The following is a 26,179-nucleotide window of genomic DNA, read 5'->3' on the forward strand; positions in this document are numbered from 1 at the left end:
CAAGACAAAGAAAAACAGCCACAAGCAAAAGTGGCAAAAGCAGGTAACTCCACATCGCTTTTCGCCACAACCATCACCACACCACTCACCGCAACTGTCACCAATTGCAACCCCCCCTATGATGCAATCTCCAACGCACACAGGGATGAGCCAGAATGACCTAGATGCGTGGGATCTATATGATGCGCAAGTATCAGACAATAGTCCAGACTGCTACCCAGCAAGACCATCACCACCTGAAGACCGTACTGCCTACACGCAATTGGTGTCCAGAGCAGCGGCTTTTCACAATGTGACACTGCACACTGAACCCATTGAGGATGACTTTTTATATAATATTTTTTCGTCGACACACAGTCAGTACCAAAGCTTCCAATGTTACCAGGGATGTTGAAACACGCGAAACAAGTATTTCAAGAGCCCGTCAAAGGCAGAGCCATCACACCTAGGGTGGAGAAAAAGTAACAGCCTCCCCCTACAAGACCCTGTGTACATCAAGCAGTAACTGACACCTGACTCAGTAGTAGTAGGTGCAGCACGTAAAAGGGCTAATTCACACACCTCTGGAGATGCACCAGCACCCGACAAAGAAAGTCGAAAGTTTGATGCAGCGGGAAAAGAGTTGCAGCACAAGCGGCCAATCAATGGCGCATTGCCAATTCCCAAGCTTTATTGTCAAGATATGACAGAGCTCATTGGGATGAAATGAAGCACTTTATAGAACATCTGCCCAAGGAGTTCCAACAGCGTGCACAACAAGTGCTGGAAGAGGGCCAAAGTATCTCGAACAATCAGATATGATCGGCAATGGACGCAGCGGACACAGCCGCAAGAACTGTGAATACAGCGGTCACTATTCAGAGACACGCATGGCTATGCACCTCCGGGTTTAAGCCAGAGATCGAACAGGCTGTGCTTAATATGGCTTTTAATGGACAACAGTTGTTTGAGCCGGAGGTGGACACAGCTATAGAGAAGCTGAAGAAGGACACTGATACGGCCAAAGCCATGGGCGCGCCCTACTCCCCACAGAGCAGGGGCACGTTTAGGAAGACACAATTTAGAGGGGGGTTTCGGGCCCAAAGCACAGAACCCTCAACCTCACAACCCAGACCCACATACCAGGGCCAGTATCAAAGAGGAGGCTTTCGAGGACAATACAGAGGTGGACAGTTCCCTAAAACTAGAGGAAAGTTCCAAAGCCCCAAAACACCTCAAACTAAACAGTGACTTCAGTGTCACAAATCCCCAACACATAACACCAGTGGGGGGGAGATTCACAGATTATTACCAACATTGGGAGGAAATAACAACAGACTCGTGGGTCCTAGCCATTATCCAACATGGTTATTGCATAGAATTCCTACAATTACCACCAAATGTGCCTCCAAGAACACACAACATGTCCAAACAGCACTTGGATCTATTATAACTAGAAGTCCAAGCGTTGTTACAAAAAGACGCAATAGAACTGGTACCCAACCATCAGAAAGGAACAGGTGTTTATTCCCTGTATTTTCTAATACCCAAAAAGGACAAAACTCTGAGACCCATCTTAGATCTCAGAACACTAAATCTTTACATCAAATCAGATCACTTTCACATGGTGACACTTCAAGACGTAATCCCCTTGCTCAAACAACAAGACTACATGTCAACATTAGATCTCAAGGATGCGTACTTCCATATACCCATACATCCTTCACACAGGAAATACTTAAGGTTTGTAATCCAAGGAGTACATTACCAATTCAAAGTGTTACCATTCCGGATAACAACAGCACCAAGGGTATTTATAAAATGCCTTGCAGTAGTAGCAGCACATTTCAGAGACAGCACATACACGTATTCCCGTACCTAGACGATTGGTTAATAAAAAGCAACACTAAAAAACAGTGTCTTCAACACACAAAATACATCATAGAAACCCTTCATAAACTAGGGTTCTCAATAAACTACCTGAAATCACACTTACAACCGTGTCAAATACAACAATACTTAGGAGCAACAATCAACACAAAAAAAGGGATTGCCACTCCAAGTCCACAAAGGGTACAAGCATTCCAAAACGTAATACAAGGCATGCACCCAAACCTACAAAATCAAGTAAAATTAGTGATGAAACTTCTAGGCATGATGTCTTCATGCATAGCCATTGTCCCAAACGCAAGATTACACATGCGGCCATCACAACAGTGCCTAGCGACACAATGGACACAAGCACAGGGTCAACTTCAGGATCTAGTGTTAATAGACCGCCAAACACACACCTCGCTACAATGGTGGAATCCTATAAATTTAAACCAAGGGCGGCCTTTCCAAGACCCAGTGCCTCAATACGTGATCACAACAGACGCTTCCATGGTAGGATGGGGAGCACACCTGAAACAGCACAGCATCCAGGGACAATGGGACACTCAACAGAAACAACTTCATATAAATCAGTTCGAACTACTAGCAGTGTTTCTAGCGTTGAAAGCATTTCAACCACTAATAGCCCACAAACACATTCTTGTCAAAACAGACAACATGACAATGTATTACCTAAACAAGCAGGGAGGGACACACTCAACACAGTTGTGCCTCTTAGCACAAAAGATTTGGCATTGGGCGATTCACAATCACATCCGCCTAATAGCGCAATACATACCAGGAATTCAAAACCAGTTAGCCGACAATCTCAGTCAGGATCACCAACAGATCCATGAATGGGAAATTCATCCCCAGATAATACAAACCTACCTCCAAACCTGGGGAACACCGCAAATAGACCTATTTACAACAAAAGAAAACGCAAAATGACAAAACTTCGCATCCAGGTACCCACAGCCTCACTCCAAGGGCAATGCGTTATGGATGAGTTGGTCAGGGATATTTGCTTACGCTTTTCTCCCTCTCCCACTCCTTCTGTATCTCGTAAACAAATTGAGTCAAAACAAACTCAAACTAATACTAATAGCACCAACTTGGGCACAACAACCTTGGTACACAACACTACTAGACCTGTCAGTAGTGCCTCATATCAAACTACCAGACCAGATCTGTTAACTCAACACAAACAGATCAGACACCCGAATCCAGCATCGCTCATTCTAGCAATCTGGCTCCTGAAATCTTAGAATTCGGACATCTAGACCTTACAAAAGAATGTATGGAGGTCATCAAACAGGCTAGGAAACCTACTACAAGACATTGCTACCCAAATAAATGGAAGCGATTTGTTTATTACTGTCATAATAATCAAATACAACCATTACACGCGTCCACAACAAACATTGTAAGCTACTTACTACACTTACAAAAGTCTATATTAGCTTTTTCGTCCATTAAAATACATCTCACAGCAATTTCTGCCTATCTTCAAACTACACATTCAACCTCGTTATTTAGAATCCCTGTCATAAAAGCATTTATGGAGGGACTAAAAAGGATCATTCCCCCAAGAACACCACCAGTTCCTTCGTGGAACCTCAATATTGTATGAACACGACTCATGGGTCCACCATTTGAACCCATGCACGCTTGTGAAATACAATACTTAACATGGAAAGTAGCCTTTCTAATAGCTATCACATCTCTTAGGAGAGTAAGTGAAATACAAGCCTTTACCATACATGAACCCTTTATACAAATACACAAACATAAAGTGGTTCTACGCACAAACCCCAAATTTTTACCAAAAGTTATTTCACTGTTCCACTTAAATCAAACAGTGGAACTCCCAGTATTTTTTCCACAACCAGACTCTGTAGCTGAAAGAGCATTACATACATTAGACATAAAAAGAGCACTAATGTATTACATTGATAGAACCAAACAATTTCGCAAAACAAAACAATTGTTTGTAGCTTTTCAAAAACCTCATACAGGAAATCCAATATCCAAACAAGGAATTGCCAGATGGATAGTTAAGTGTATTCAAACCTGTTATGTTAAAGCAAAGAGAGAACTGCCTATTACACCAAAGGCGCACTCCACTAGAAAGAAAGGCGCCACCATGGACTTTCTAGGAAATATACCAATGACCGAAATTTGTAAGGCAGCCACATGGTCTACGCCTCATACATTCACTAAACACTACTGTGTGGATGTGTTAACAACACAACAAGCCACAGTAGGACAGGCATTATTACGAACATTATTTCAAACAACTTCAACTCCTACAGGCTAAACCACCGCTTTTTGGGGAGATAACTGCTTACTAGTCTATGCACAGCATGTGTATCTGCAGCTACACATGCCATCGAACGGAAAATGTCACTTACCCAGTGTACATCTGTTCGTGGCATGAGACGCTGCAGATTCACATGCGCCCTCCCACCTCCCCGGGAGCCTGTAGTCGTTATAAGTTGAGAAAATAAACGTGTACATTTGTAAATTTGCAAATATATATATCACTTTTAAACACATTATGTACATACATACTTACTCCATTGCATGGGCACTATTACTATATACACAACTCCTACCTCACCCTCTACGGGGAAAACAATCTAAGATGGAGTCGACGCCCATGCGCAATGGAGCCGAAATGGGAGGAGTCCCTCGATCTCGTGACTCGAAAAGACTTCTTCGAAGAAAAACAACTTGCAACACTCCGAACCCAACACTAGATGGCGGGATATGCACAGCATGTCAATCTGCAGCATTTCATGCCACGAACAGATGTACACTGGGTAAGTGACATTTTCCATATATTTTTTTTTAACATACTGTGATATTCCAGATCAGAACCTCATACAAATCAGGCTTCATGATGTTCTAGTAAACAAAAACAAAAAGGAATTCGGATCAAATTGCAGGTTAGTAAATGGGCAACGGGCAAACCCAGACCAGTTTTGGTGTAGTCAGTAAGATGCTGCTTCATTCCTATGCATCTTAAACCTTCTCCAGAATTTTAGAACTGTGGTTGTATTTTGTCTATCTATGGCAATTGCCACAATCTCAAAAGGATTGATAAACCACAGTCACAGTTGTCTGGCCTCGTCATATGAATCTTCTCTTAAAGTTCTATTTCTTCCCCAGAGACAAGCATTTGCCTGCAGAAATGCTCTTATACACTGTTATGCTAGAAGCACATTAATCAACAACGCGTTTTTCTTTACCCTCAACCCAAGAAAGGTAAATCCTTTACAGCAGCAGCACTGACCATGTAGATTGTAAAATCCATAAGATTACATGGCCACCTTTCAGGGAAGCGCAAAGATGGTAAATTAACAGTTTATTCAACTACAGTTTAAAAAAAAAAAGCTAGTAGCGTTTAAAGGAAACATCCACTAAAACACATTTGTTGAGAAGTAACTTGAAAATCAACACATACAATCACAAGCCGTTCCTGTTAGTCAGATTCTCTCCAAGATTCATACCTGGCATCTGCAGTAGTTACTTAAATGAGCTTCAGTCGCACATCTACTACATTCTTAAAACTCCCACTAATTGATATTCTATATTCAGGTTGTGAATCATTTACAGATTCAACAAACACCTATCGTTCACAGCATGTGTGGCTGTAGATATACATGCTCTGCACACTCCTAGCATCACTTATTAGGCTCCAACATTACAACTTGATTTTCTTCTAAGTCGTTTTGAGTCACAAGCCATACTGTGACTCTTCCCTTAGTCCACAGTGTGCATGGGGATCGACTCCATCCTGGATTGTCTTTTTCAGCCATTGAGTTCAGACGTCTCCAGCAATGGCTTGGTGTTGGATTTGGCAATTTTTGCAGGGTCATCCCCAAATGTTTTGCCTTCCTCACCCTATTTTTCTGTCCCTCTTTTTGTTGGCTTTGGGACTCTGAGCACTTCATCACTGCTGATCAGTGCTAAAGTGCATGTGCCCTCCCTTCTAAACTTGGTATGATTGGCTTACACCTGATTGTCACATTTAATTTATCTGTAAGTCCCTTGTACAGTGGTATCCCCTATACCCAGAGCCTGTAAATTAAATGCTACTAGTGGCCTGCAGCGCAGCTTGCGCCACCCACAGAAGTAGTCTTTCAAACCTGTCTCCGGCCTGCCACTGCTGGGCCTGTGTGCACAGTTTAATGCCACATGGACCTGGCATTTAAATGTACTTGCCAGGCCTGACCTCTCCTTTTATTACATATAGGTTACCCCTAAGGTAGGCCCTAGGCAGCTGTGTAGGTCAGAGGTAGGACATGTGCCTTGTTGTATGGCCTGTCCTAGTTGTGACAAGCAGCATAATTGGTTTCTCACTGCTGTGAGTGCTACCTCTATCATAGGGTTGCTTTGGAAATGCCCTTTCATATGGCTCTGTAGTATTTTCTGATCTGTTGGAATGATAGTGAGAAATGGTGCTTACTGGTGTAGGTGGATTTTTTATTACTATTGTAGAAATACCACCTTTAGAAAGTTGGCATTTCTCTGTGCTTATAACGCTGGTGCTTTTGCAGGTTGACTCCAATCCACGTCTGGGGTAGAGTGACAGCTGGGCTTTGTGCATACTTTCCAGACAGACATCACGCAGGATGGGTGGAGGTGTAATAGGAGTACATCCTCATACTGAGTGGTATTCCTGGGCTGCGAGAGGTAGAGGCAAGCGCACTTCCATTTGTATAGACTGTGTCCTGCCCCGACACACAAGGCTCCTTTACCCCTTACTGATGTCTGGAGCCACTGTGGAGGGAGACTGGGCATTCCTGGAACTGATTAGAGCTTGTTGGAACTTTCTCCCCACTTTTAGAAGCTGGGCAAAATGATTATACATATAAGGGTTGTTCCCCATGTATTTTTTTTAACACAGAGAACAAGAGACACACTAGAGGCTGCTGGAGGGACTCGCCAGGAACCGCCTTGGGACTGCTCTGCTGTTGGTCTGACCTGTGACCTGCTCGGTCACTAGAGGGGCTGCCACTGCTTTTTTCTGGGCCCTTGTGCTGGCCAGCTTGCCTGGACCCTACCGCCTTGTGCCCCACAGCTGTCCCCATGGGCTGGATGCTATGCCCCATGTCTCCCCTACATTTCAGATGTTTTTGGTGCTGCTCCGTGTGTGGGGCATGGGTGGAGTGACCCATTACTCTTGTGAAGTGTGTGAAAAGTGCTTGATTGGCACCAGGAGAGGGAAGAGCACCTTCTTCCTTAAACACAGCATGTGAAGAGCACTTTACTTAGATTATTGCCTGCTTGGGTGCATGGAAGCATCCTTGTGCCCTCCCCGCATAGATCCCCTATCCCCTCTAAGAGGTTGAGAGGAGACCTTCGTTGTAGCTTGGAAGTGTGCATTCCCTGTAGTGCCTCCAGAGCACAAGATGACTGTTGGAAAGTACCCTCTTTTCGGCATGGTTACCCCAACTTTTTGTCTGCTATCAGTGTGCCTAGACTGTTTTCACTGGGATCCTGCTAACCAAGACCCCAGTGATTGTGCTGACCCCCTCCAAATTTGGTTGCCTTAGTGCTTTGTACACCCTAAAGTTGACATACTGGTGCACCCATACAAGTCCCTAGTAAATGGTACTTAGTTACCCAGGGCATTGGGACACCAGGGGTCTTCTATGGCTGCAGCCTGTATTATGCCACCCATGGGAGCCCATGCAAAATGTGTCTGCAGGCCTGCCATTGCAGCTTGGATGAAAAGGTGCTTGCACCCTTTCACTAATGGTCACTACACCAGGTCACAGTAAGTCACTCTATGGTAGGTCCTTTCAGCCCAAAGGACAGGGTGCAGGTTGCTGTGTGTGAGGGGCACCCCTTGCATGAGCATTGGTACCTCTACGAACTCCAGTTCCAATGCACCAGACTTCCTAAGTGCGTGAAAGCCATTTTTACCTGTGTACTGGCAATAGGTCACCTAGGCATGTTTGGTATCAAACATGCTGGAATCATACTCTAATACTTATGCCAGTATTGGTGGCATGATTCTATGCACTCTGGGAGCTCCTTAGGTGACCCCCCTGCAGTAATGCTCCTACCTGTGTTCCATTGTTTGCAAGCAGCCCACGCTGCAGCAGTCCCTCAGACAGGTTTCTCCCCTCCTGCTGCTCGACCAGCTGAAGCAGGGAGAGAGAGGATACAACACTCTCTCCCTTAGAAATAGGTGTTATAAGGCTTGGGAGGGGTAGCCTCCCCAAGCCACTGGTTTGCTTTGAAGGATACATTTGGTACCCTCCTTGCATAAACTGGTTTGCACCAGTCCATGGACTTGTGGCTCCTGCTCTGGTGCGAAACTGGAGAAAGGAAAGGGGAGTGACAACTCCCCTGTCCATCACCCCAAGGGTGGTGCCCAGAGCTCCTCCAGACGGCCACTCGACTGTCATCCTCACACTAAGATGGGCAGAGGCCCCTGGGATCATCTGAGCGGCCAGGTCGGACAGGTGATGTCAGAAACCCCTCCTGACAGGCGGTGACCTTGCAAGGTGACCAAACCCCCTATTAGGGCTAATTAGGGACTCCCTTGTGGGTGGGTCCCCAGATTTGGCATGCAAGACTCCACTGTAACTCCGGTCGAGCAGGAGGGCAGAAACCTGTCTGAGGGGTGACGGAGCATGGGCTTCCCGGAAAACCCTAGAAGAATGGTAGGAGCAATACTGGGGGGTCTTCTAAGGAGCCCCAAGAGTGTATGGAATGAGGCAACCAATACTGGCATCAATTTTGATACCAAACATGCCCAGGATCAGAGTTACCATTATGTAGCTGGACACAGTGTAAAATGGCTTCTGCACACTTACAAAGACCTGTGCAACAGAACTAGAGTTCGTAGGAGCACCTCTGCTCATGCAGGGGTGCCCTCACACACAGTGACCTGCACCTTGCCCTCTGGGCTAGGAGGGGCTTACCATAGGGGTGCCTTAGAGTGACCTGGTGCAGCGACCTGTGGTGAAATGGTGCATGCTCCTTTTTACGCAGGCTGCAATGGCAGGCCTGCAGACACATTTTGCATGGGCTCTCATGGGTGACACAATACATGCTGCAGCCCATGGGGGACCCCTGGTGTCCCAATATCCTTGGTACCTAAGTACCATATAATAGGGACTTATAAGAGGACACCAGTATGCCAATTGTTGAGTGCACAAAAGTCCTATGCACCCAAATTTGGAGGGAGAGAGCACAATCACTGGGGTGCTGGTTAGCAGGATCCCAGTGTAAACAGTCTAAGCCTACTAATAGGCAAAAAGTGGGGGTAACCATGCCAAAAAGAGGGTACTTTCCTACATTGTTGATCAAAGGAGGACCCAGAGTGAAAACCGGGCCAACTGGATAGTCGGTAGAGTGAGTGCTTGAGACGAAGCCCTAGAGGAATCTGCACCCTGTTTTGGGGACAGTTTTCCTGTCCCTCACCGGATGGGTGGGAAGCCTCAACAGAGGCCCCATCCTGCTGAGGGTTACTTGCCTGAGGTGGCCCTTGTGAAAGGAGCGGATGACTGCATTTCACCTGAGAGGCGAGCAGGAGCGCTGAGCCGCGCTCAGTCGGGAAGCGACTTTCCGAAGACAAGTTATGTTTAATTACGGTACGATTACCCTCATCGTGTCTGCGTTATTCCTGTGACCTGATTCATTCTATATGGCATGGTTACCATGTTGAAGTGGGGGGGGGGCATACATGTTCTCAGGATCTGCGATATATGCAGAGGGAGGGTGGTGTCACTGATGTTTGTCATATGGGAATCCTAGTAACCTATGTACTTACCTGGCAACTGCTTGCTTAGCAAAGTATTAGTAACCTGTGTGATGATCTGACAACTGCTTGTAGAGTGGGGGTACTACTAATACATGTCGTTTTTGATCTAATGATGTTTGGTGCAATGCAGTATGTTTTTTTTTACTTTTCGAGTTTTCTTTGTGGTGTATTTATTGTCACTAGTGTTGTGGGTGTGTTGTGCATACGTTTTACACATTGCCTCTGGGATAAGCCTGACTGCTTGTGCCAAGCTACAGAGGGGTTGAGCAAGGGTAATATTGGGTGTGTAGCTCTCTTGCCCTGACTAGTGGTAGTTTCTGGTTGGCTGAGGTGCCTACCTTAGCCAACCAGAAACTCAATTTCTAACACTTGGACACTGTGTACCGTGGCACTTTTTTCAGGCCTTTCTGCTCTACTATTAGAAAGTGAAGGCTTGTTTAATAATCACCATATTTTCGGTTTCTATCCGGTTGTTCTATCAGTTGACAAACCACCCGACCATCACCGTTGATTACAGCCCGGGTGCACTATCCAACACCCTCTCTAGTCACCTTTAAAACCTTTGAGCTTGTTTCAGAGAGTGAATACAGAAAGGGGGTGATGGTACACACCTTCTTACAATTCTACACATGGTGTAATACAAAATACCTTGGTGTGACCAGTACGGCGACCTTGAGTTATAAAATATAAAGACTCTGGGGCGGGATGATGGTATGCCAAAATTCAGCAGGCATCTTCCAAAGACACTCCCAATAACATCCTTGTATACTGCCTTCTCAACATTGAGGAGGCATGGACGTCATTTAGGGGTTGGCAGGGTTTGCAGCTGCGACCCCTAGCTTGCCCATTACGACCCCTGGCACTGCCTTTGCGACATCTGGACTCAGAGGTGGTAAAATCAGTGCCAGAAACACGAGGGCTGCTCGGCTTCCGTTGTTTTCTGTCAATTGTTTATTACACTAATAGTGAATAATATTTTATTATTCACTGTTAGTGTAATAAACAATGGATTACATTTAGCTAAAATATGACCCTATCTTGCTGCCGAAGTAGGTAAAAAATGCTTTTAAATGTATGTTGTGGGTGAGAGTGTGAGAATATGTGTAAGCGTGTATGAGTAAAAGTTAACTGGCATATGATGTCACTTCTGCTACCCCTGCCGTTGTGGTGAATTGACGTTCATGTGAGGAGGACGAGTTTTCCAGCTGACACCCAGCCCTGAGAAGCTGTTCTTGAGCACATCTGAGGGAGAAGTCCTATAAAAGGCCTCATCTACTTTGAAGCCAGCAGGGCCCCAAACAGAGAAGACTCAGAGGGGCATGAGTTTAACTCCAGCGCATCAAAGGCAGGGGGACACAACCCTGCTCTGCAACACTACCAATTCAATTCATTCCCCTGTCAGATTTACTAATGCTCTTAAAGTGTTTTCAAAGTGCATGGTAATGTCGACCGCACATCTCTGCAAAAGCTGCATTAATTTATTCCTTATCTCAACAACTAGCTGATTAAAGAGCAGGCAACAATGCCTAGCACACACTCACAGCAGTGTCTTAATGGGCTCAGTGTCAAACGCTGTCACAGGGGAAGCCTACCTCAGCCAGCAGAGGCTGATAGAATTTTCAGCAGCTGCTTCCTTATGTACAGTCCATTTGTCCACTCCCTGTAAGGACTGTAATGATATTGTTTGGTATGATGACCTGTTGCATAGCAATTGTGCACACTCCAGACTACACATGCACCCACTCCAAGAGTGCCTCACGAGACAATGATCCCAAGCGGAAAGTCATTGAGCAGATCTAATGTTAATGAAGGCCAGCACTACACGCTATCTACAGTGTGGAACAGCAACGTACCCTTGCTTGGCAGACCTTTCTTAGACCCACTTCTGCAATTACTAGTCATCATCGATGCAGCACTCACCAGGTGGAGAGCACATCTCGCCAACATGACTCTGTCAGATACCTGGATATAGAGAGGTCGGGTCATTCTGCCTTCCCATATTCCATGTACTCTCGGGCCCGTACTTTGAGAATTTTTGATGATGGGCTTAGAGAGGGGTTCATTTGCTGGAGATATGTATCTCGTCTGTGCAGTATTTTAACAGTTGTATTCCTGACTTACAGAGGGTTAGTCCGTCTGCCGAGATGGTTATGATTGACCGGATGTTCATCCAAGAGGAGAAAATAACCTTGTCACAGGACAGACAGCTGGCCAAGGAAAAACCAGGTTCGTCCAAGATCTAATTTTTTACATGTCTTTTTGCTTGTTTACAGAAGTTCTTATTAGTTTATTCTGGCATGCCTGATCCTCATTCTTCATGCTACATCCTCCTAGTTTCTCACTCAACCCAAACAGCACATTAAAAAAAAAAAGCAACAGCTGTTGATGCCTTTTTACCAAACCCCTTTTACCTAAACAAAACGATGCACCCTGGTTTGTGATTTTGGGTTGCCAGGTGTTAGATTTACTTGCCCTGTGTCCTGCATTGCTGTATATTTAAAGAGGTGTACAATTCCTTTTCATCCCAATGGGATTTTGGTAATTGGCGAAGGACCCTATTTTGTAAATATTGGAACCCGAGGCTAATTGGTAACCACTTCAGCCAGATTGCGAGGATGCATGTCGTTAAATGTGCATGGGGACAAAACTTGTATGATTAATGGAACATTTAGATGAAAGTCCCCTGTTGATCAACTAGCCTTTTTCTTCTACCTACCCTACCTACCTGCAATACATTCAAAACCCTACTGATTTTGGCAAATGCGATCAAGATTAAGTAGATAGGTTAAGGATTGAATGAGCATTTAGCTTATAATGCAGTAGGATACACAGCAGGTTGGATTTTTTGGGAATGGTTGTAACATTCCTTTACCACTTTTCCAAAGAAATAGCTGGTATTTGTTACTACTCACCTAACGTGTAGTGTGCCATCTTCATTGTCAAGTGTTGGATTGTTTCGTTTTTCATTATTTGTGAAGTACTTTTTTTTTTTTTTTTTTTGCAGATGAATATGTTTCCTCATCTTCCAGATCGCAGAACTTCGTTTCCCCGCAGGCTCCTCTCTCCGCTTCGGGTACTGCACCCCTTGCAGAACATCTAAAGTCTCCACCCACGCAATCAGCCACTCAGATTAACCCAACTAAGCTGGTTATTAAGCACGGTGGGGGTTCACCTTCTGTCACGTGGGCCAAATCATCTCCCTCCCTGGATGCAGACGAGGATGCCATGCCATGTAGGAACAGACCCCCAATTAAAACGTATGAAGCACGAAGTCGGATTGGCCTGAAGCTCAAGATCAAACAAGAAGCTGGACTCAGCAAGGTTGTTCACAACACTGCCCTTGACCCCATCCACCAGCCGGCACCACCTGTCTGTACAGTTATCCGAACTGTCAGCCAGCCATCTACTGCCACCACCACAACAGCTGCTGCTCCTGCTCCAGCAGGCACTGCGACTGCTGGGCAGATGAATGGAAACTTAGATCACAGCACCCCAGCTCCTGCTGAGAGGAAGTCCACTGCACCATACTGTCGCCTGCCTCTTCGCAAAACATATCGTGAGAATGTGGATGCGTTTGTCACAGAAAAAGTGATTGAACCCATCCCAAAGGCAGGGATCCTCAAGTCAGAACGGGCCCCTACCACTCTGTTAATCAAACAAGAAGATGGCTCCAGAAGTGTCATCACGTCACACAGCAGCCCCAATTTTTTGGCAGAGAAGGGCAGAGTGGATGAGGTCTCCAGGATTAGATTTTTGAACAGAGCAGATGCCCGTTCCCTTACATTGCAGGGTTGTCCTGCCCCAAAACCTGGGGATTCTTCCAGTGGCCTTATGAAGGAACTTGCTGAGGTGCAGGATGAATGCTGTAACAGGTTGGTAAAACATGAACCACCAGACCATGTCCCTGCCCATGGGCTCTCCTGGGAGGTTCCATTACCACCTGCCAAGCGCAGGAAATCTGACTCATTTGATGTGGATAATGCTAGCTTCTCTAGTGACAGTCCACAGGACGATACCCTGAATGAGCATCTACAAAGTGCTATTGACAGCATTTTAAATCTCCAGCAACCTCAGACCGGAGGCCCAGCCGTCCGGACGCCTTCTTCCTACAACTCCTCTTCCTCGCCCTTCTCCTCCCCTGTACACCGCACAGACTCTTACCTTGCACCCAGTCACAATGGTAGCCTCAGCGCCAGGACGTTAAACAGATAACAGAGAGACCCTATTGGAACTGGAGGAGAAATGAAAAGGCATATCTAACGGATTAGAAAGGATCTGGGGAACCGAGAAGAGCCAACAAGGGCAGAACCGTTGTGTCCATGTTGGCTGGTCGAGTGCCATCATGGCCTTATTCTTCCAGGTGTCTTGGCCAAGGGGAAGGCAAAAGCCGTAGCCACGTCTTGGCGCCGTCTGATGTCCTCGCTGCCTCACTTTTTCCTGTCTGTGCCCAAAAGAGAGAAATCGAAATGGCGTAAGAGGAGAGACCAAATGGTGGACATTTCGTTTTTTTTATTTTTTTGTATAGATTATGTATCAGTGACCTTTTAATTGGTGGCTTGTTGTCTTGCCCCAATCACACCCTGTATTTTTCTCCCCTGCCTGTCTATGGATTGATCATGTTGAGTCAGCAAGCAGAAGAGGACCTTGCAGTAAAGAGAAGGAGATGGGAGGGGTTGGTAGAATTCTATTATTTTAAAAAGAAAATATAAGTTATTCAAATTGGGGAGTCAGAGGCCTCCGAGACCTTCCTTTGCCTAGCAAATGGATTGTTCCAATGGTGAATACATGACAGATATTATTTTCTTTTTTGTTTTTAAAACAATGTTTACAGAGAGCTTTTGTTTATGTCATGGAGAGGCCGCTGAAGAGGTGGATTGAGTGGACGAATTAGCTTGGTGTAACAAAACTGTGCAGGTGGGAAAAACGAGAAACTCTACTAAAATGCACTGCTCCATAAGAGGGTTTTAAGAGGAATACAGGAAATGAACTCATTACTTTAATTAGCCTTTCTTAAAGCCTTGTAATTTTTGTTCATTTAAAAGCACTCGGCTGTAGGTATAAACTCAAGGTTAGAAGCCCTCTGCTACATCACAGTCCCCAGAGATCACATGGTCACCACAGTTAAATATTATCTTTCATATTCCTCCAAAATTACATTTTCCTTCCCTTATTGGCTAAATCGTATTCAGGGGATAACAGGAAGCAACCGTCCTCTTTAAAGAATGTGCTGCAGCACCCCAATGATATCATGAGTTGTGTACAGCATTGTTTTCCTCTTGTGATACTTCTGTGCACTTAATTTTCCACAAACAGCATATTTTATTTCTTTGGCACCTTTTTGCATCAAAAGAACAATTTTGCCAATTTCCAATGGCGAGTTTAAGAATCCAGGTGCTCGCTGCAGCAGTTAAGTTTGAAGACCATTCCTGTTCTCTAGGCTAAAATCAGTGATTCAGATTGTTGAGCAGAAAGTTGCATGCCCTTTGGGAAATAAACTGATTCCATGGTTGGTTTTTCACAGAATGTAAAATTTGCACACCCATGTCTAAGCAAATTCTCTTCACCTAGATATTCCTACTGGACTAGCACTTATGAAACTGGCAGTACTTCCATCCTCTGGGCCACATTAGATTTTGGTGGGTGAAGTCTGCTGAGTTATAAATGTTTCAAAGATGGCAACATGATAGCAAATTAACTCAGAGAAAGAAGTATCAGTAAAATCAAGTAGATGCAGTGGATAAAATAAGGTAATTGAACAGTAATGCGAACACTCCTTTATTCCTGTTTTTGATTCCTTTGTCAGAATGAAATAGTTCTACTCTTCTTTTATCCTCCTTCTCCTTTCCCAAAAATGGAAATAGGATTCAACTCTTCGAATCAACTACCTGTGAACTGCACTTTCTGTTGTAAACCTTGCAAACAGACCTTCCAGTGTACATAAGTCATACACTGGTCGAGCCAATCTTGGCATCGCCCATTTCAGACGAGGGAAGAGCTGTTATTTTTCTGGCGGGGTTTACTGGTTTTCTGTACTGGGTTCAGCTTCTGGAAAGTAGCCAGCATCAACAATGTCTTGCCCCTTTACTCCAGGAAGCCCCACACCCCGTTTCCTCCTAAGTACTCAGCACCCCAATAAGAGAAAGAATGGGCAGAAAACCAGCATCAGTGGTTTGCCTGTACATTGCTGATGGGTTACTGCCTTGAGTTCATACATTTCCATGCAGCGTTTTTCCAGCCAAACCGTCTTGCCCTCACTTTATAAACCCAGTACATAAAAATGGCAAACGTGCAAGTCTAAAACTCATCTTGAGCTTGCGGTTCATAAATAAGGTAAAGAACTGAGACTTTAGATTGCTGACTCTTCAACAAGTTCCACCTAGTCTGCAAGATGTTTACTGTCTCTGTATCACAGTCCTAATAGACGCATTTCCAGAATTTTGTACTCCACGCCCAGAGGCATTGTCTCTGTTTGAATGTAGGGCAGCAGTTAAGGGTAAGGTTGTTCACGGTACTAGGCTTCTGGACATAATCTTCTCAAAGCATCAGTTTTCATTTTTGGCTTTTGTAGCACTGCATATTTAAAAAGCAGCTGTCTACTTGTACACTTACCTTGCAAATTGATGCCAACTGACTCATGGGTTCACCCCAGCCTCATTGAATTATAGTGGTGAATTCAAATGTTTCAAGAAGTACTTCCAATAAACTCCCAAACTATATATCTCCCTTCTGAATAAAAACAAAAAATATTTTTCAGTGAACTAGAGTTGATTCTTTTCCATCAGTAAACATTTTGTGCATGGGAGCAACCAATGTCAGACTGTGGGGACAGTAGTGTCTATCTTTGGACCATGCCTATGCACATTTTTCCAATTTGCATTGTTTTAGTGTCCTAGGGACTTCTGGAAAGGTCGTCTTTAGCTAGGAAAAGCGATCCAAGAGAACAAAACTTGTTTCAGTAGATGAGCCACCCCTTTTAATTCATCATCTCTACAAGGGGGAAGCTTTCTTGGGATCCTTCATTACCCATAGATTTTAGCTCCTACAGAGACAAAGTTGTATCGAGGCATGCCACTCAGTTCATATATTCATACATTCTTTATTCTGCTGACAGTGGCCAAACTCGTCTTAATCCTGATCGATAATTAAATAATTTTTGGAAAGTTGTTACCCCCCTTTGCTGTGAAAATCTGAATATCTGGCATTAGGCTCTGAAATATTACAATTCTTTTTTCCTGGTGCACAACAAGTAACAATGAACACCTTAAGAAGGATCGTTTGGTAGAAATCAGTGGCATGCTAGGACTTACTACATAACATAATAGAAGATCCATTGTCTGTGGCAGAATGCTCCAAATAGCTAAAGGGTATTTTCTGTGCTTTTCTTCCATTTACTATTATGTTCAGTAAAACAAAGATTGCAACTGGAACATAACAATGGTTGTGAAAACCTCAGATTTCCCTTGCCACTAAGTAGTACCCAGATCTCTTCAATATGCAATTTCCTACTGGCTTTTTCATTACAGGCTTAGTTTGCTAAAGTTCGTAGTAAAGCCCTTGCCTGCAGCAACAAAAAGCAGAGTGAAGTTTATTTATTTTTTAATTCCAGAGGTCGTTTTAGGATCCACTTAAGTCTAATTCTACCTGTTGTAATTAGAATGCCAATATGGCAAACTGATTGCCGGTCCATAATGGAATGTTTCTCTGGTGGTGCAAAATGAACTTCATCTCTTGTGTGCCCTCAAGAAAAATGCACCAAGGATTTTCTGTTTCCCAAACTGCAAACTCCCTTTCATCTCCCTGCATGATTTATCTTTTTTTTTGTTTTGTTTACTTTTTGGCCAGTAGAGACCAAGTGGCTGTCATTAAAAACACCTAAAACCTAACGGCTTCACTGTTGCTTATTTTTTTAAATTTGCAACAATGTTACTTCTGAATTTTTCTTTATTCCCATTTCTGTGTAAAAATAACATTTTTTGGTTCAAGCAAGCAGCACACCAGTGTTGTCAAAGCCTTACTTACACCACTTCTGCCTACCCCACCACAAAGGCCATATGTGTTAAACTGCGAAGCTTCATCAATTGAGATGATATGAAAATTGAAGATTTTTTCTGGTGATTAGGTATACACCTTATTGGTGTTTGTTTACCAACAAATGAAAAAAATATCAACTATATAGTTTGTCGTGGGAAATGAGGAAAAATTGTAGGCATTGAAAGCTAAGACACCTGAAAGTGTAGGTTACTCCTGGATTAGTGTTACGCAGCTGCTGTGCACCATCTTTATACAGAGTGCATTCCGATATATGCTGCTGTCATCTTTGCTTTGAAAAGAAGAATTCAACATTACAGCAAGGCCTGGACTAGGTACCATATTCATTCATATGAAAAATTGCAATTTCTTTTTTACCAAGACGTTTAGACCACAAATCATTGTGTTTCAATTTCGTGGTTTAAAGTAAAGCATGTCAGGAAATGTTTGGTCTGTTCCAGAAGTTTCATCAGCTAATTTGATATAACTTCCTGAGCCTCCTTTAGCATGATACATCTCTTGTTCACATTAGGGAAGGCCTGGAGCCTCAGTAGTCAAGTATCAAAATCTCGGAAAACCCTAACTCTACATAAAATCTTAAATTTAGGTAGCTCTCAAGGCGATCAGAAAAAGATGGTAAGTGGAATAACCAGGACACAGTTCATCGGAAGGTGATACTAAACAACCCTCTCCATAATTTGATGGATGGAACACGAGCCTTGACGTTGTGTCTTTTTACTGGTTGATGTAGACTGATGCTAAAACCTAACTGTAATGTGTACTGGAAATAACGTTTGAGGGAGGAAATTCCTAGAGGCCCAAAGGATGGAGTACAAAAGCAATGGTAATCGGGCAGCATAGTTTATGCAAAAGAGTAGTGATTTAATCATGGTTGGCTAAATCAAGACCATTCTGGAAAACTTGTGAAACAAGCAGCAATAAGACCACATTTTCTCAGACAGAAGAAAACCAAATGATTTCTCATTAGGAAAGGCGGGGAGGTGAGGAAGAGTGAACAAATTATTATTACTGTGATTATCGGGATGTGGCTTTAGTTTCCTCTTCACTATGCCTAAATGTCTGCTTCATCACTCACAATGAGGGGTGGCACAAGTTATGATTTTTATTTAATGTCTGAATTTTTTTTTATAAAACAAATCAAGTGACCATAACGTTTTTTATTTTACTTTTGCATGTTTTTGTTTACATTTCAGGAGTTCATGAATGTGCTGTTTATTTTTTGAGAACTTCCCATGCTCATTCATATTTTCATAATATCCCCCCTGTGCCGCTTAGTCTTCAGAAGTTACTGCAGGAAATGTCCTTTATCAACTGCAAGGACAGTTAATCTTCTGTTAAAAAGCCCAGAATTCCATGGACTCTGCTACTGTTTCACCTCTTCACCCCAGCACACACACACACACACAATGTTAGTGGCAATGAGAAAGGTATTTTTCGTCTCTCCTCCCCCACCTACCGCTGGTATCAGTGAACGCGATTACAGTCAGAAAAACAAAATATAGTACTACAAAATAATTTTGTACTGTATTTATTGTGTACAATGATTTTTTTAAAGAATTATGTACATTTAGTACTTCTGTGTAAATTAAATTGCTCCTTTTTAAAAACGGCACCTGTGTTAATGTTTTTTTTACCTTAATTAGTTAAGTGAATACAGAATTCTTAGTTTGTCTAGACTGTATTCAGCTTGCTCGTTTTCTACACTACAGACTAGTTACATGAAGTGTCAGGATTCAGTGTATCACACAAGTCATTTTTCTTGAGATGCTTGGGGTTGGATTCACATCATTGATGTATGATGGGATTCATCAGTTTTATTAGGTAATTTTTGAAGTATTTAATTGTAAGTTTTGGACAACATTTGTGCTGCCTAAAAAAGTGTTGTAAGGGTTGACCTTGAATTCTCAGGAACTGATGTTATGGTGTCCTCAACCTAGGACCACCAAATACCAGAATGGAGAAGAACGTGATGATGTGGACATGGTCAGTGTATGCCTTTTGCCAACAATGTAAATCGGGCTTGGACACTGGTGATGGTGTGTAATTGCCTCTGTAGCCCTTTCCCATTAACCCTTTACTTAGCTGTTGTTGCAAATGATCATGTAAGAACTGGAGAATAATGCACATATGATCCATGATACGTAAGAAATCACTACACCAAGCATATACTGAAATGATGACACCAGAAATTGAATTTTACCTTTTGTGGCATTGGTTAGCATTCAGTCTAAACATGGATGCAGAAAAGACCATCACATGATGGTTTGGTAAATCATTTTCCATGGTTCGAAGGCATCCAATATATAATGGACAGGTTTAAAAAAAAAAGTAGTCTTTGTTTATTAGTGTATTATTTTTTCATGCAGGTGAAGTTAGGCCCATTACTATTGTGAAGTCCATCAGTTAACCCATTTACACAATCTGCTTTCTGTTGAGGAATTAACAATAGGAGGTACACAAGACAGTAATACGGTTGAGTGAGAGAAACACATCTGCTAGTGCAAATTAGCTGTATCTGCAAGAACTTTACCATGAGTCATACTTTACTACCTGTGGTTGACACCTAAAATGAGATGTTTCATTTTTCAACATGTATCTCCAGGCCCAAACTGTAGGAGGTATATTAGTCCACAGCATGTTAATTTAGAATATTCTCAAGAGTTAAAGCTATTGTAAACCCGGAACTATGAATTTCAGGTGTTTTCTCTGGCCTTAGGATTTGATTCCCTCATAATGTCTTAGAATCCATTGCAGGTCCAGTTGTCACTGGATGACTGGTCTCCGATTAAATTGGTCTTCAGCGGTTGTCCACAGGTGAATGTCTCTTTCGTGCAGGAGGACTAGGGTCCACTCCTACACTATGTCCACGGGTATCATGGACTTGTTTACACCACAAGCAGACTAGGGCTCTGCCTCCCAGCAGGCACTTTGACATCCATCAACAGGTAGATTAGCTATGCTTACTTCAGCATTTATGTCCCTGGTGGGGAACAGGGGACTAGTCACCTAGCCCTTGGAGTCACTTCTTCTGTCTTGGCAAAAGTGCCACTGCAGAGACAGTCCTCTTTGCAAGTCCCCTGGTTTCAACAGGTGCAGTCCAGTCTTTGGTGCAGCCTCTTTGCTGAGTGGTGGAAATAGCTGTATCGTAAGGAACTAATGCCTCATCACCAACGCTGTATCACTTCCACTAAACCATATGGAACCAATGCCTCACCTCCCCTGCTTGGCAGTAAGGAGCCAACGCCTCACCTCCCCGGTAGCAATAAGGAACCAACACTGCACCAGCTGCCAACGACACCTTACCTTCCAGACTCGTGCAATGTTTTGCTTCCTCATCATTTTTAAAGGTACTGTGCCTGGGGTCTGTGCAACTCCGTGACCAACCTGCACTCCTTTGCAAGTGGTGTCAGACTGTTGGGAATGACTCAGTCAAAGATGTCGGGATAGCCCTCGTTGGAGCTATTGCGTTTCTAAGCCCTTTACTGAGATTTAATCTTTAAAAAGGTGTATCTTTGCTTGTGTATGTTAGAATTTTGTTGTTTTGGTCTTGTTTTACTCAGATATATCTTGGCTATTTTCCTAAACTAGTTTAGAGTACTTTTGTGGTGTTTTTACTGTGTGTGTGTGTGTGTGTGTGTGTACACATAGTTTACACATTGCCTCTGAGATAAGTCTGACTGCTTGAGCCGATCAACCAAGGGGGTGAGCAGAGGTTATCTTAGCTGTGTGGCTCCCTTACCCTGACTAGGGTGCAAACCACTGCCAACTAGAGACCCCATTTCTAACATTGGTGGCAGTGGCGGGATAGGACTTGTATATGTACTTGACATACAGTGATTGGTGTACACTACTTCCATATTGCATAACATCACACAACTGCATACTGTTTTTTCTTTTTTTTGGCCTTCTCTTCGTTTTTCATTCTTTGCAGCCTTTGGATTATCCACAATAATGTCTCAGTATGGGGAGCCATCAGCAGTTGCTGCTGATTTGGTGTTTGAGCAGGAGAGTATGGAAACCTATTTGGTGCCTTAGCTCAGAAAGTTATTTAAGGAGTTCAGGTGTCCTATTAAAGGCTTCACTAGAATGGAGGAGCTGCAAAAGGCGCTTGAGGGCCTGTTGGCAGCAAAGGAGACTGAGCACACCGAGGAGGAGAACGTTGTTGTGGAGGGAGAGGAGGAGAACCTGCATAAGGATTTGGTGAAAACCAGGATCTGTCTGGGAGGAAGGCACCTTCCAGGAGAAGCAGCAGTGTTTCCTCAAGCGGTCTGACCCCAGAGGAGCTGGAGGAAAGGCGGGAGGCCAGGAGGCTTTGGATGGAGCTGGAAAAGCTCAAGCTGAAGCATGAAATGGAGCTTCAGTTGAAGTAGCTAGGTTAACAAGGGAGAAAATTGCCTTGGAGAAAGAAAATTATTTTAGCTCAAGAGATGAGCTTAAAGGAGCTGGACTTGAGAGGCAAGGCCAGCACAGATGGTGGCAGTGTTTGATCAGTGCAGTCTGAGAGAAGGTTGCACCTTCCCAAGAATGTAGGGAAAGAGTACACTAAGGAGCAGGACATACACAGGTGGTTTCAGTTCTGAGGCAGCTCTCCACATGCATAGGATCCCTGAGAAAAATTGTGGTGCAGGCCTGTGGAACTACTTCACAGTGGGAGGGGAACCTTGTTGGCACTAGGGGCACCTACACTACCATGAAGGGTGCCCTTATCACTAGATATCGCCTGCCACCAGAGATGAACAGCAGGAAGTTCAGGGGGAGTTGGAAATGTGATTCCCAGACCTGGCCTGAGTGTGTGGATTACTTCTGCAGAGCACTGGATGGTTGGGTGGATGTCAGAGAGGTAACAGATTATCAGGGGCTGTACAGTTTGTATGGCAGCACTTGTCTGTGTTTTCCAGAGCTGCACTTGATTAACAACAGGCTTACAGATCCCTGAAGCTTGCTCAGGAGGTGGACTGCTGGATGAGTACCAAGATCCACAAGAGGTTGTATGTGGAAGACTCAGTCAAGGATGTGCAAGGTCCCCAACAGAAGAAGGAGGGGGAGGTCAAAGGAGACACAGACAAGTCCCTTGATTAAAGGGGGGGTGGGGCGAAAAAGGTTCCCATGTCCCTTCTGACAAGAAGGAGGGAGGTTCTGGTGGGTGTTGGACCAAGCCACCCCATTTTCAACCTTGTCTCTTTGAGTGTTCCCAGCTAGGACACAAGAAAGGGGTCTCTGTCCTAAGAAAACCCCCACTGGTGGTCCCTCTACAGATGTGACCATAGGGAGAGAAAATTCCCAGGGGCAGGTCATATACCGTGCTGTAATCTCCCTTACTTGGGAGCTGAACTCGGGGCGAGTTGGTGATCCCAGTGTCACGTTGTAGATGCTCCTCAGACTCGGTGTGATGCAAATAAAGGTCCACCTCCTGACACCACCAAGTCACCTATATAAACCACGGTGCATTGGAGTAATCAGGTGAGGGAAGGAAGGGGAAGGAACAGCAGGGAGGGGATATCTGTAAAGAGAGGAATACACAGTGTTAATATCACATTGCCTGTCTACTCTCGCAATGTCTCGCTAAAGTACCAACGACCGTACCTGCCCATAACTCATGAGGGCAGAACTAGTCCAACGCCTATCTGTGCTCCATCTGAATCATAGACGGACGCCACAAGCCAACAATTAACACCGATGATCTCTAATGGGTTGCTCAACACCCACTTTTATACAAGATAGTCACGAAATCATGAGGAAACAGAAACGAAAAGAAAGGGAATAAAATTAACGACGATAAGAACCTATCTCGTAGTCCTTTCTATGACTCAGTTAATCCACTAAGCCCCCTGTCATAGTCACGCAATTTGTAGGAATAACCCTGTGTTATTTCCTTACGTATTGAAAAGAAAAATCGTCCCGGCAGTTCAATTCCCGCAAAAATAAACAACCTTCTGTCGTAGCCAAACATATAATGTTCTCTGGCCCCAAAGATAATCGTTCGTGCTTTATTGGTAACTCAAACAAAAGACCGCCGTGCTTCAGAAGTTACCAGTGTCCTTGTCGAACTGTAATAATGGGAAAAAGAAAGGCGAGGGATTCCGGCACCAAATCGTCTCACCGCTTACCACCTCTCCTTCGTGTCAGGTTCCCCAGGGAAAATAACTCGACACTCCCGCTGATATCGGGAAGGTCCCAGGCTTCAAGGAAAACCGGAGGAGGAATTATACCTCCTAAGTAAACAACTCAACCTCGGAAACGCCGTCAACAAGAGCCCTCGTTGTCCATCCGACTGGGTTCTAGGATACGAATAACGCACATTACTTCCTGTATGTGCTTGATTTTTAAGCGACCTCTTCCCCTCTAGGCGTCATGGGATATGTAGTCCAAAAGGACTACATTATCCTGATCGGCAATGTAGGCGCCGCGGCGAACACCTGACAGTACGCCCGCCTCCAAAGCGCCTCCTAGGACCAGGTTTAGAGGGATGACGGGCATGAAACAGCCGAACCGCCCTAGGGGCATGGATATTGCTTTCCGGCTCCCATGAATCATCCTCAGCATTGTACCCCTTCCATGAAACCAAGTACCACAGCTTACCCCCCCCCGTCGTTTGGAATCCAACACTCTGCGCACCTCGTACTCCAGCTGCCCATCTCTGACCACCGGAGGCACCGCCTGCCGGGTCGCTGAAAGAGCCGGTTTCAAAAGGCTGCAATGAAATACCGGATGGATCCTTAAGGAAGCAGGTAAGTTGAGACGGTAAGCCACAGGGTTTATCTGGCGTAACACCTCATAGGGACCAATGTAACGAGGATGAAAGACGCTACGCATCTTGAAGCGTATATACTTGGTGGAAAGCCACACTCTATCGCCTGGCTGATATGCCGGCCCCTCACGCCGATGTTCATCACCCCACTTTTTATACTGTTCTTTGGCCTTCTCCAGATTGAGTCGTATCTTCTTTTGCACGGATTGGAGATTCTTAATCATGGCATGAACCGTAGGTTGATCCGTGACTTCCCTAGGTATGTTTATGGGCAACATTTCTGCGTGGAACCCCGTGTTAGCACGAAAAGGAGATTCCCGTATCGAGCTATGCCAAGCATTGTTGTATGATAGTTCTGCCAGCCATAGCAACGAAACCCAGGATTCTTGAGCGTCCTTTGCATAGCACCTCAGATATTTTTTCAGGGTTTGATTGAGGCGCTCCGTCTGGCCATCTGTTTGTGGGTGGAAACTGGTGGACAGTGCGGATTCAATGCGCAGCACCTTGCACCACATACGCCAAAACCTAGCAACAAACTGGGGGCCTCTGTCCGAAATAATGGTTCTCGGTAGACCATGTAACCGCACCACTTGAGACAAAATTAGATGGGCGGTTTGACTGGCTGTAGGCAGATTTCTACAAGGGAGAAAATGACCCATCTTGGTAAGGCTGTCGATTACCACCATGATAGCGTTGTACCCCTGATCCATTGGTAATCCTACCACAAAGTCCACGCTAATGGTTTGCCATGGTTTATCCGGAGTGGGCAAAGGTATCAGTCTGCCCTGGCTCTTCGCGTTTTCTCCCTTGGCCCGTGCACATATCTCACACCGAGCCACCCAGGCCGCAACGTCTTTAGCCCAACCTTCCCACCTGAAATGTCGTTGAACTATTTGCGCCGTTTTGGTGTAACCAGGATGACCAGCCGTTACCGCATCATGACACCAATTAAAGGCTTGCACTCGGAGTTCACGTGTTGGCAAATACAAACGATTACCTTGCAACGGTATTCCATGCTTAAGGGTACAGTCCTGACTTAACTCTGCCCATTTCTTCCATTGAGCAGCAGACTTATGCTTAGAAACCTTTTCTAAGAAATGGGAGATATGAAGGGCACAAAGCACTCTTTCAGGTTTGATGATTGCTTCCTCAGGTCTTGAAGCGATGGTTCTCACGTCCTCTTGTCGAGACAGTGAATCTGCCTTGCGATTGTCAACCCCAGGACGGAAGGTCACCACAAACTCGTATTCTGAAAAAAACAGCATCCACCTCATTTGCCGCTGGGTAAGTTGTCTTGCCTCCTTCATATACTGCAGATTTCGGTGATCAGTATATACCGTGACCGGGTGTTGAGCTCCCCATAGGTAGTGTCGCCATTCCTGGAATGCCTTTTTGATGGCTAACAATTCGTTTTCTGCCACCGTATAGTTAAGTTCCGCAGCCGATAGTTTCCTAGATAAAAACGCAACAGGATGAAGCTGTCCGGTGGTTTTGTTTCTTTGTGATAACACGGCCCCAATCGCTATATCCGAGGCATCCGCTTCGACGATAAAAGGGGCATCCGGCTGTGGATGTTGAAGTATAGGAGCGGAGCAGAAGGCCTGTTTCAAAAAGCAAAAGGCCTCCTCTGCTTCCTCTGACCAAACAAAAGACACCCCCTTTCTTAGTAACCTTGTTATAGGTGACACAATGTGAGAAAAATGAAAGATGAATCTTCTATAGTAATTGGAAAACCCAAGGAAGCA

General features: G+C 44.5%; 1 protein-coding gene across 1 annotated transcript in view; it reads left to right on the forward strand.

The window, feature by feature from the left end:
• BICRA (BRD4 interacting chromatin remodeling complex associated protein) overlaps positions 1–19,298 on the forward strand; it is a 508,223-nt gene extending 488,925 nt beyond the window's left edge. Inside the window, exons 17-18 of the mRNA XM_069206977.1 lie at positions 11,761–11,863; positions 12,642–19,298. Coding sequence (XP_069063078.1) covers positions 11,761–11,863; positions 12,642–13,849 — 1,311 coding nt within the window. The 3' untranslated portion in view covers positions 13,850–19,298. The remainder of the gene's footprint in view (positions 1–11,760; positions 11,864–12,641) is intronic.
• Positions 19,299–26,179: the final 6,881 nt, after the last annotated feature.

Source organism: Pleurodeles waltl, chromosome 9 (genome assembly GCF_031143425.1).
Source record: "Pleurodeles waltl isolate 20211129_DDA chromosome 9, aPleWal1.hap1.20221129, whole genome shotgun sequence".
Taxonomy (NCBI): Eukaryota; Metazoa; Chordata; class Amphibia; order Caudata; family Salamandridae; genus Pleurodeles; species Pleurodeles waltl.